Genomic DNA, 11,452 nt, shown 5'->3' with positions numbered 1-11,452 from the left:
ACATTTCCCACTTTGAGCAGAGGCAAAACTAATTCTGCAGCTTTGGAAAATGAACAGTTATTCCTGCAGACATGTAAATACTGTAGGTTACAGACAGGTCATGACAGAAACTGCAGGAATCAAAGTCAGATGAAAAGCCAAAATCCAAATTAAACAAACCCAAACCTGAGTGGTGTTTTGAGGCACACAGCATCAGGAACAGTGTGGACCGAGCAAATGTAAAAATGACTATTGGTCAGCTTTGAGCAATCAGATCACATTCGCACTGCAGAGGTGAGAGGCTGTGAACCCCAGAATCAGAGGTCCAGGAAGGGGAGATGGTGGATGGATGCCCAGAGCTCCAGGCTCCATCTGGCTGTGTAATCCCTGAGGTCAGTACTGTGACCACAAGGACCTGGTCCATGCCCCTCCTGCGTGGCGGCGGGGCCAGATTGGAGCACCTGCAACAGAATGAGCCCACTACCATGTCTGGGGAAATAAAGAACCCGCACGCAGGTCATCGTCACTCTTCAGTACCAACCCAGTCCTTCAGGGCCTTCCTCCTTCGTGCTGTAGATGTGACCTCACTGGAGAACTCGTGCAGCCTGGCCTGAAATATAGGCCCATTTCATTTATTGCACTTTGCTATACTGTGCTTTGTCGGTATTGCCTTTAAAAAACAAAAAAACACACCCCAAATAAGCCACAAGCTGAAGGTCTGTAGTAACCATGCATGAAGCAAGTACATCTAATGCTACCACTTTTCTGACATCAGTTGTTCACTTTGCGGCTCTTAAATTTTGGTAATTCTCATAATATTTCCACCTTTTTCATAATACTATTGCATACTCATTAGGCAATAGGATGGTGTAAATATAGCTTATCAAGGCTTATACACTGGAAAGCAAATGTGTGTAACTTACTGAAGTCTACTTTGTTGCAGTGGTTTGAAACTGAACCCAGCCTATTCCTAGGGTCTGGCTGGATATCCAAAACTGCATTCACCCTCTGTGACTGGGAAAGGAATGATGGTACACTGCACAGAAGCTGTAAGTTTACAAATGGCTTCAGCTCAAGGTCTCGAATAACTTTGCTTTTTTATGTGGAAGCGATGGACTCAAATGAATTTACAGCTTTCCTTCAATTGCTGGAGGCCAGGTCTGTTTGCTAGGTTGCAAATTTCTTTAAACAGACTACAGCAAGGTGAACTATTTCTATTCAACTAAAAAAAAAATCATTGCCATTGAGACATAGCTGATCCTTCACTGGGGTTCCAAGGCCACAAACGGAGCCGCTGCTGGATTCAAACTGCCAGAGACGTGCTACCTTTGGATGAGCAGTGCCACCCCCCTCAGCCTAGACCATCCGAGCTTTCTAGGCCATTTTACAATGTAGCTTTAAGTCAGAGCCTAAGGATGCCCAGTAGAATATGGAATTCCAAGTTAGATGGAGGTGGCTGTGACGCACACATGTAACACATGTACACAACATGTAAACTCAAATGAAGTCAACCTCAGCTTCAGTACAGCCATGACTTTTGGTCAGGCTGGCCTTGTCAAGACGTAGCAAGCACATGGACACACATGTTCATGAGGAAATTCAAAGCTGGGGAATAAAAAATCAGGTCAGGTGAAGTAAACACAAATTTTATTCTTCTATATAATACATGTATATGTGGATAAATTTTTCATAAAGAGCTTGCAACCCTGAGGCGATGTCCTTGGGTACATAAAATATAAAGCAATAGCAAACAAAATCTAAATTCCAGGAATGACAAAGTGGAGGTGAAAAACATAATTCAGTATTTATGCAATTGCACACATACCAACAGTATTCTATGCTTCGTTTAGTATCTTACTCCAACTATCCTAACTGCCTTGCAGTTTGCACATCAGATAACGTTGACTCTCTACACAGATTTCATCATATACAATGCCTTCTTTCAGACTGAAATTTAATAAATTAATGTGGGTTTACAGAAAGGATTTTGTCTGGTGAGTGCACTGTCAGAAAGCACGCTTTACTTTAGACCACAGCATCTGCCCACATCAGAACTTGAGGCCCCAGAGTGGACTGGACGTTATCTGACTGCAGTAACCCTGAGGTCCTTCAGAATTCTCTGGGAGCCTCCAGAGGTGAGGCTTTTAACATGTTGCTGCACACTTTTAAACTGACGACCGTGCTTAGAAACACAGATAGCTGTCATTTGCGGCAACGTGTTAATCTAATTTTTGAGGGCTATATCAAGGCTATGGCTACTGAGAGGAGGTGAAAGGTCATGGCTACTGAGTTAAAAACCAATAGAAGAGTGACTTTGATACGCCCATTTTTCAGGATGCAGAACCCACCCATGGTGAAGAGGGACCAACAATGGTGTCTGCAGGTTGACTGTGGGCTGGGGCAGAGGGAGGGCCACCGTGCTGCTTAATCATAACCTGATGGATGGGACCTATTTCTGAATATTCAATTTTTCCAAAGTTGTATAAACTCTGTGCAGGGCAAATGCTTATGAGAAACTAATAGGGAATTCATTATATTATTTATATATATTATCATCTTCCCTCTGAAGAAACATAGAAGTGTAAATAAAAGCAAACAAGTACCTATAAGGTGACTTGGGCTATAAGCTCTTCCAAACCAGACAGTGACTTTTGCCTTAAAACAATCATCTAGCCTGAAAAGCGGGCTATAAGCTCTTCCAAACCAGACAGTGACTTTTGCCTTAAAACAATCATCTAGCCTGAAAAGCACATCTTGAAAGCAAAATCTAACTTTGTCTGGCCCACGGTACACAATGATCCTGAGTCTTTCCTCAATTTTCAAAATTCATTTTTTTCTGAGGAATATCCTCCATTCATATTCATTTTGTTCCATAATTATTACAAAGGGGAAGTGCAGCTTTATCCTCATTTGCAGCAGCAACTCTGTCCTGGTCCTTCTGAGCACGTCCGTCTGCTCCCTTCACTTCTCGGAACTCCGACGTGGCCGGCGGAAGCTGGACATGTTTTCATTCAGTGCATAGATCCTTCGGGAGAACTCTTCAAATTCTCCCAGAACTTGTTCGTCACACTCCACGGCCACGGCACTGTCCACTGGAATGCAGTTAAATGCTTCGAGCTGATCTCCTGAGGTGAAGCCTGTGGCTTCCAGCCCAATGATTTCTTCCGCTTGTTCCACGGTACAACAGAGCTCAGCTTCCGGAACAGGGTGGAACTCACCCGGCAGCTGGGCGTCTGAGGTGCCAGCCTGCTCGCTGGGCAGGAGAGTGCCATTCACCGTGGTCAGAGGGTCCGAGGAAGCTGCTGCTTCTGGTTCCTGACTGGGATTCACACTTACAGGGCCTCTATTTAAGCTGTTATCCAAATCTACCCCTTTTTTCTTATTTTCTTTGGAGAAGTCCAGGGAAGTATCCAAGGAGGAGGACAGTGATGATATCTTTCTCTCGGACTCGACCATGGAGGGGATGGTGGGTGCAGGCTGGACCAATGCAGAGTTGTAACTGGGAGGAGGCGTTTTGTACTGGAGTCTCTCATTCTCTGAGCTGGCCCGTTTTCGGTGTCCTTTGTCTGGTGAAGGGATCCCTCCAGAGAAGCCCACTTCTGCACCCCCAAATATGGAGCTTTGTCTCTTTGGAACAGGGATTGCGCTGGAGGTGTGATGTCTGTCACTAGAAGACAAAAACGAGACATTATTTTTTTTACTTCAAAACTCAGTTTAAGCCTTCTTTCTGCACCTAGAGACATGAAATAGTATATTTAGATTTGCCATAATAAAAGCAGATCATAATCAGTTTTAGACAGTATTAATTGTAGTGTCCGGATAAAGAAGTAATACGAAGCATGCTGGGTTCAATTTTGGGAACTCCCTTCAAGAAGGGTGCAGGCATTCTGAAATGCATTCAGAGGAGAAAGGCCAGGGCAGGGAGGAGGGCCAGAAACCATTCCATCTGGGGAAAAGCTGAAGTAACACAAGGAACTGGATCTGGAAAGAAAAATACACTTGGGATATAATCAACATCATATGTCCGAAGGGCTATCTATATTTTTAACTTCTGTTATTAATAACCAACCTTATTTTATCTTCTCAAAGCAGTCACCTCTACCCAGCAGAGCTGACTTGCCCTTGTTGACTCAATGAGTTAGTGGTGAGGCAAGGACAAGAACCCATGACTAAGGACTCCACGAGCAACAGTCTTCCAAGTACCAAGTGCTAATCATCTTTCATTGAAGAACTAGCTGAGAGAAGCCTAAAAGTACATTCATGAAAAAAGAAGGGGGGGAAAAAATCCCCAAAACTGCAACAACAAAAAAAATCAACTTGGGGAATGATGCCTTCTTTACAAGGCTAGATTTTTTACAATACTCGATCTTCAGTGCCTTCTTTTGAGCCTGACTTACTTGTTGGGAGGATACTTTTGAGTCGGCAATAACAATTACTGTTCAACTATACAAAGCATTGTAGTTTCTGAAGTAATTTCATATCCATCACTCAGTCCTCACAAAAACCCTGCCAATAAAGCACAGTACCAATTATTGTTCACAGGGCCGAAATACTAGTCAATAGGAGGAGAGGACCCAGATTCTGGCAATGACAGTCACGTTACACACTGACCATAATTCTAGACGCTGGACTTGGATAAAGTTAGTCAGCTTCAATTCAACTCCATGAGCAGACTGAGCCCGGACACAGGTGCAAACACAAGATCCATCTGACTTGAGATCTTCAGAAGAGACTCACAAACAGAAGCTGGTTGACAAAGGGTAACTACTAGGCAGGAGCTGAGGCCTTGAGGCTCGACTCGGACCCACCCACTCACTCAACCAACAGCTACTACATGTGCCCTGGGGAGAGGACACGCGAACACACTAAGCTCTGACTCTGAGCTGCTTCTAATTTTGCAGGAAAAACTCGGAAACCCAAACTCATGCTGTCTAGTAGATTCCAACTCACTGAGACCCTACAACAGAGCAGAAGGATCCCACAGGGGCCCCCAAGGCTGCAGACACTGTCTCGTCCTCCTGGTGTGTTCAAACCATGGACCTTACGGTTAGCAGCCCAACGCTTAATCCATTGTGCCATTAGGGTGCCTTTAAGGAAGAGACATACATAACTACTTAAATATATTTTCGAAATACAACTGTGAGAAGTGTCCTGAAAAAGAAGATACCTGGGACCCCTTCCACCTGAGTCCACAACTGTGGGTCCCGGACCCAGAACCCCTCTCCCTCTTCTCCTATGCTTGGGTTTTTCTCCAATGCTAGATTATACCTGTGGTTTTAGACACTTCAGTAGGGGTGTCTCCTTGAGAAAAGGCAAGCTCTAATTCACGAGCCTGTCAGGCTCCCCTTTCTTACCAAATGTGCTGGTGCCAGGAGAATTCATAATTAGAGGTGGTTGCTGAGGCACATGCAGAACTGGCAAAGAGATCAGTAAACTACCATTTTTACTGCTTTAAAAAACCAAAACGAAACAGAGCAAACCTGCAGGCCTTCATTTAGGTTTTCAGGTACCATGTTGTCAGAACTCACAGTAATTTAGTCAAATAGACATTTTTGTCAACCTGGTTGTTTTTACTTTGCCACCTGCTGACAGTGACCCTCATTAAATGCTTGTCCAGGGCAGCTAGCTAATCAAAACAGCATGTCACCATCACCCACGGATGAACTGAGCTTTTGGTTACTGTTCCAGCCCAGAGGCCTCCAGGTCAGCAGTGGGCCAGATCTACACTAACAGAGCTGTCGCTGGCCACCAAGTATTTGACCACTCACAGCTGTACAATTGTCCTGGACTGCCCAGAGCCGCAGGTCTGGGCACACCGAGTGTAGCTGACACAAAGTAAGGGGAATGTTGAAGGCCTCTTTCACTTTAAAACTGACCCAAAACATTGCTCATAAATATAAGGAAATGACACCCCTTCCTCCCAACTACAAAGGGATGAGAATTACCATTTTTCTGAGCACCATGATGTTCCCAGCACTGCCAGGGGTTGTGTGCAACCTCTAATCCACGTGGGAAAGGCAGGCAAGCAGTGGTGGGGTGGCTGGTCGCAAGGCTGGAGAGCTGCAAGTGAACTAGATCTGGTGTCTCTAGGCTGCCATGTTGCATCCTATAGTCAGATGCAACCTACATTTACTAAGTGCTATTGTATATAGGCTCCTTGGAGGTAAGGATTCTGAGGCTCTGTCTAACATATTTTGGACATGTTGTAAGGAGGGACCGGTCCTTAGAGAGGGACATCATGCTTGGGAGGGTGGAGGGACAACGCAGGAGGAGAAGGCCCTCTACGAGGTGGATGGATTCTGTGACTGGGATAATCGGGATGGGAGTGTCAGAGACAGTGCGACTGGCACAGGGCAGAGCAGAGTTTAGGGCTGTTGTACATAGGGTCGATATGAGTTGCAAGTGACTTGATGACACATAAGAACAGCAACAATAACAATGAGACACTAACTTAATATACAGGCCTTCTCTTTTAACCCTATTAGAATTGACTTGATGGCAACAAGTTAGGTTTCAGGTTTATCTTATCTACCTAACCCTACAGATGTTACTGTTAATTTAATGTTGTTGTTAGGTGCTGTTGTATTGCCTGCGGCTCATAGCAACTCTATGTACAACAGCTCTGAGCCCTACCCTATCTTGAGCCAATTTCATTGTCTCCAACGCACCTAACTCCATTACCCCAGTTGTTGAGTCAATCCATCTCTTCAAGTGTCTTCCTCTCTTGTGCTGTCTCCCTCTACCCTTCTGAGTATGATATCCTTCTCCAAGGGCTGGGCCCTCCTGGCAACATGCTCAAAGTATGTGAGACAGAGGTCCTTTAAGGAGCAGCTTGGTTTCACTCTCTCTAGGACTGATCTGTTTGTTCTCGTGTCAGTCCATCGTATGTTCAGTACTCTCCTCCAGCATCACAACTCAAAGGCATCGATTCTTCTTCCATTATCCTTAGTCACTGTCCAGTTCTCTGATGCATAGCAAGCAACTGTGAAGATCATAGCTCAGATCAGGTGCGCTTTAGTCTCCAGACTGACATTCTTGCCCCTCAGTACTCTGGAGAAGTCCTTGACAGCAGATTTCCTAATGCAATTAGTCTTTTGATTTCCTGACTGCTGGTACTAAGAGTACTGATGGTGCACCAAGCATGCTGAAATTGTTAACAATCTCAACCTCTTCTCCGTGATGCTGCCAATTGGCCTAGTGGCGAGAATCTTTGTTTTCTTGATATTGAGCTTCAGTCCATATTGAAGACCACAATCCTTGGCTTTCTGCAGTGAGTGTCTCAGGTTCTCCTGTTTTAGCAAGCAAGGTTGTGTCATCAGCATAACACAGGTTATTGATGAGTCTTCCTCCAATCCTGATACCACATTCCTCCTCAAAGAGTCCAGCCTCCTGAATGATCTGTTCTGCATACAGGTTGAAAAGGTACGGAGATAGGATATATCCCTAGCATCCTTGGCATATACCTTTCCTGATTTTGAACCATGCAGTGTTCTCTTGACTCTGTTAGGACACCTGCTTCCTGATCCAAGTATAGGTTTCACATGAGCACTATCAAGTGTTCTGGGATTCCCATTCCTCTTAAGGTTAGCCACAATTTATTGTGATCCACACAGTCAAATGTCTTTGTATAGAAAATGAAACACAGATGGACATTCCTCTGGTACTATCTGCTTTCAGCTAAGATCCTTCTGACATTGGCTATAATGTCTCTAGTGTCATGGCCTCTTCTAACCCCAACTTATACATCTGGCAGTTCTCTGCTGATGTGCTGCTCCAGTCATTTTTGGATAATCTTCAGCAAGGTCTTGTTTGCTTGTTACATTAATGATATTGTTAGATAATATCCACATTGTTGGATCACTTTTTTTGGGGAATGGGAATAAACATGGATTTCTTCTAGTCAGTTGGAGAAGTAGCTGTTCTCCAAATTTCTTGGCACAACAGACACTAATGTGGAGACTGATATTTCTCTGACAATCTGATTTTGTGGGATCATTCTTCAGTTGACTTTGAGGTGTTTTTTTTTGGGGTGTGTGTGTGTGTGTGTGTGTGTGTGTGTGTACTGTCAAATCAGATCTGACTGGTAGAGGAGCAGAGCATCTGGTGGATTAAAACTCTTCACCTCTGGGACCAGTAGCCAGGAAATAAAAAAAACATATTGCGATGGGAAAGTCTGCGGTTAGGGACCTCTCTAAAGTACTCAAGAACAACGGTGTCTCTCTGGAGACTAAGGTCCGCCTGATATGGGCCATGGTTTTTGCAATCACTTCTTATGCATCAGAGAGTTGGACAATGACTAGGGAGGATAGAAGGAGAATTGACGCCTTTGAGCTGTGGTGCTGGAGAAGAGTATCGAATGTACCATGGACTGCCAAGAAAACAAACAGATTCCAGAGAGGGTTAAACCAGGCTGCTCCTTGGAGGCAAGGATTCTGGGGCTTCGCCTGACATACTTTGGACATGTTGTAAGGAGAGACAGGTCTTTGGAGAGGGACATCATGCTGGGCAGAGTGGAGGGACAGCGCAGGAGGGGAAGACCCTCTATGAGGTGGATTGATTCAGTGACTGGGGTAATCGGGATGGGTGTGTAGGAGGCAATGAGATTGGCACAGGATAGAGCAGGGTTTAGGGCTGTTGTACATAGGGTCGTTATGAGTCGCAAATGGCTCGACAGCACATAACAACAACAACCTCCACCTCTGGGACTGCACAGCATCTTGCCTTTGGGAACTCAGGCATTGACAGTATCAGGTGCAATTTGGAAAATCCAAGTAATAATAAAACTTTCCCTTTTAGGAACAGTGGAAGTATCTGCTATTTTGTATAGGCAAGGTTTACCCTTTGAAGAATATGTTTTGGCGTCCTTCCCTCATTTTTAGCCATGTGAGATAAAAGTTAGTTTTCTTTCTTTTTTTAAAAAAAATTAAGGTCTTTCTTAAAATCCTAAACTAAATAAACTGAACAAGAAAGGCACTGTCTTGGTGACTCTGGTTCCTTAACGTGCACATGCACTACTGAGCTGTGACACAGTAAGAGTCTGCACAAGTTTTGTGACATGTGTCTGAGGGTGAGTCCGAGCGTTCCCAAGGCTGCACGTGGCGCTCTCCTGCATCCTCCTCCCTCCACGCCAGGCTGTTGGTGCAGCGAGGCCGCTGTCTGCCGTCAGTGGCTTCGCTTCTCTCTCTGCTTTTGTGGTTCACTTCCAATTTTCTGTGTTCTTATAAAGTAAATGTCCCAAGAATTGTGGGCAAAGTAAGAGTAAACAGGACCTGAATGACAGGCCAGAGGATGTTTGGAGCATAATAATGACGAGTTTGTAGCATCAGTGTTGCTGCTTGGAATTAATTTCACTTTCTAAATTACTTTTAAGGTATTAGCTATGTTCCAGATTTTAAAGACAGTGGGATCTCCAAAAAGATTACATATTAAATTATTACACTGAAAAAATATACATAAACACAAATATGTATATATTTGTAATTATTGTAACAACTGATACTCACTAGAAAAATCGCTCAGGATCCTCTGCTACCTATCAAATAACCTCTATTTATTTTGGACATTTTCCTTTGTGACTTTAATTTTATGTATGCATGCTCCAACCAAAAAAAAAAATAATCCCAAAGTTGTATTTGTGGGGAATATTTACAATTCTGAATCCTGCTTTTGGATTGTTACTAAACCCTCTCAGTAAATAAAATTTTTAAATTACTGCTCCATTGAGTAGAGTATCATAATTTAATTGTTCCCTTATTTCTGTACCTTTAGAATGTGTGTCTAAAATTTTACTATTTAAAACCAAACTGCCGTGAGCAGTCATTTTGTCTGGTTACACCCTGACTTTATGAGGGGAGGCAGTAGAAACATAGAGGTTTTCTGATTATATGTGACAAAGTTTCTCATATGAACATGATGGTGGAGCTGACGATGGCGCAGGGTAGAGCAAGGTTCAAGCTACAATGGCCAAGTTTTAAAAGCTTATCAGATGAATTCAATAGACTCATTAAGCTGAAAAGAGTAATTTAGAGAGTCTATTCTGGAAACAACACCAAAAGCGTAAACGTGGGCATTCTGGAGAAGAGTGGAGGTGGATGTGGGAGATGTGGTCTCTTCTCTCTATTCTCCACCCCTCCCAGGCTCCCTGTGTGTCCAAAGGCTCCCGATCTGGAGGTGCTGAGCCGGAAAGCCACACACCAGGTAAGACAGCCCCCATCTGCACACATCTGAACCTCCTCAGCCCTGACTGCACGTCTCGTCCAGTTTGGCTCAGATCCAGCCTGGAAATCGGACATCTGGAGTTGGGCTTTAGTGCTGTAATTAAAAGGAATTTATTAAAAAACAACCCCAAGATACTGTAATTGCAAATTTACTAGGCCATGGTTTTGTGAATCACAGTTTGGATGCTAAATAATGGAAATGTTCTGGGGATTGTTAAATTACTAAATGACAACCTTTAAAAAATTTTGCATATGTTCATATAATTGTGTTTCCTTCATGTAGACTGTCTTTTAGACAACCAATCATCAACATTGTATTTTATAGAATTAAATTGTACAATGAGGAAAAAGCCAAGTGGCCTTGAGTTCAGGGACCAGATAAGTCTTCTCTGATATCTCTGAACTTGAAGAGACTAACTTCCTTTTCATTTTATAAGCCTTTGCTGTAGTCAGTTACCCTTCCTGATCTGTGCCTGGAGACAAAGGTGTTAGTGAGAAAGGATGTGCAAAGACCAGGATTCTACTTCTAGTTCTGTCACTACGACACTATTTGGAGATATAATCAATTGCAGCTATTACTAAAGGTCAAACACACCACTTATTAGCTATATGATTATAGGTAGTGACTTAATCCTCTTTGTGTTTACAAAGTTTTTCCTTTTGTAAAATAGACTATACTATGGTAAGGTTAAAATAAAAGCAAGTATTTAAAATCCTTGGCATGGACAGTTGATCCATGAATTGCAGGGGGTGGGAATGGGGGCTGGGCATGCAGGTCTCTTGAGCAGTGGATGATCTGCATATGGCTTATAACTGACCTTGAGTGACAAGCACTTGAATGTCATGGGCTCACATGTAAGAAAATACTATGTGAAGCTATCAGCTCCAGGATGGGAGAGAAACTGCTCACAGGGAGACAATCAGCAACACGTGAGCTCCCATCATCACAACAGGAAGAAAATCAACATGAGTGTGCCCTTGAAGTCCCACCCATGTTGTCTAAAGGTCAAACGTTCGCTGATGGCAAGAGTGGCCATAAATGACATTTATGGTTACTGTCATTATTAACATCCATGGGCTTCAAATTCCAAAAGCATTTTCTCCATTTTATAGAAAGGATAACTGAAGCTCTAACACATGAATGCCTTACACAGAAATGCAGATTAACAGATTGTTGTTGTTGTTGTTATGTGCCGTCGAGTCGTTTGCGACTCATAGCAACCCTATGTACAACAGCCCTAAACCGTGCTCTATCC

The 11,452-nt window shown here is 43.5% G+C and overlaps 1 protein-coding gene across 1 annotated transcript in view; it reads right to left on the bottom strand.

Moving 5' to 3' along the window:
• Window positions 1-2,817: 2,817 nt before the first annotated feature.
• Window positions 2,818-11,452, bottom strand: part of UVRAG (UV radiation resistance associated) — a 349,759-nt gene continuing 341,124 nt past the window's right edge. Inside the window, exon 15 of the mRNA XM_006882863.1 lies at window positions 2,818-3,646. Coding sequence (XP_006882925.1) covers window positions 2,941-3,646 — 706 coding nt within the window. The 3' untranslated portion in view covers window positions 2,818-2,940. The remainder of the gene's footprint in view (window positions 3,647-11,452) is intronic.

This window comes from Elephantulus edwardii, unplaced genomic scaffold (genome assembly GCF_000299155.1).
Source record: "Elephantulus edwardii isolate Elephantulus edwardi_28Jun2011 unplaced genomic scaffold, EleEdw1.0 scaffold00025, whole genome shotgun sequence".
In the NCBI taxonomy this organism is placed as follows: Eukaryota; Metazoa; Chordata; class Mammalia; order Macroscelidea; family Macroscelididae; genus Elephantulus; species Elephantulus edwardii.
The sequence above is the reverse complement of the archived record's forward strand: the minus strand, read 5'-3'. Positions and strand labels throughout refer to the sequence as shown.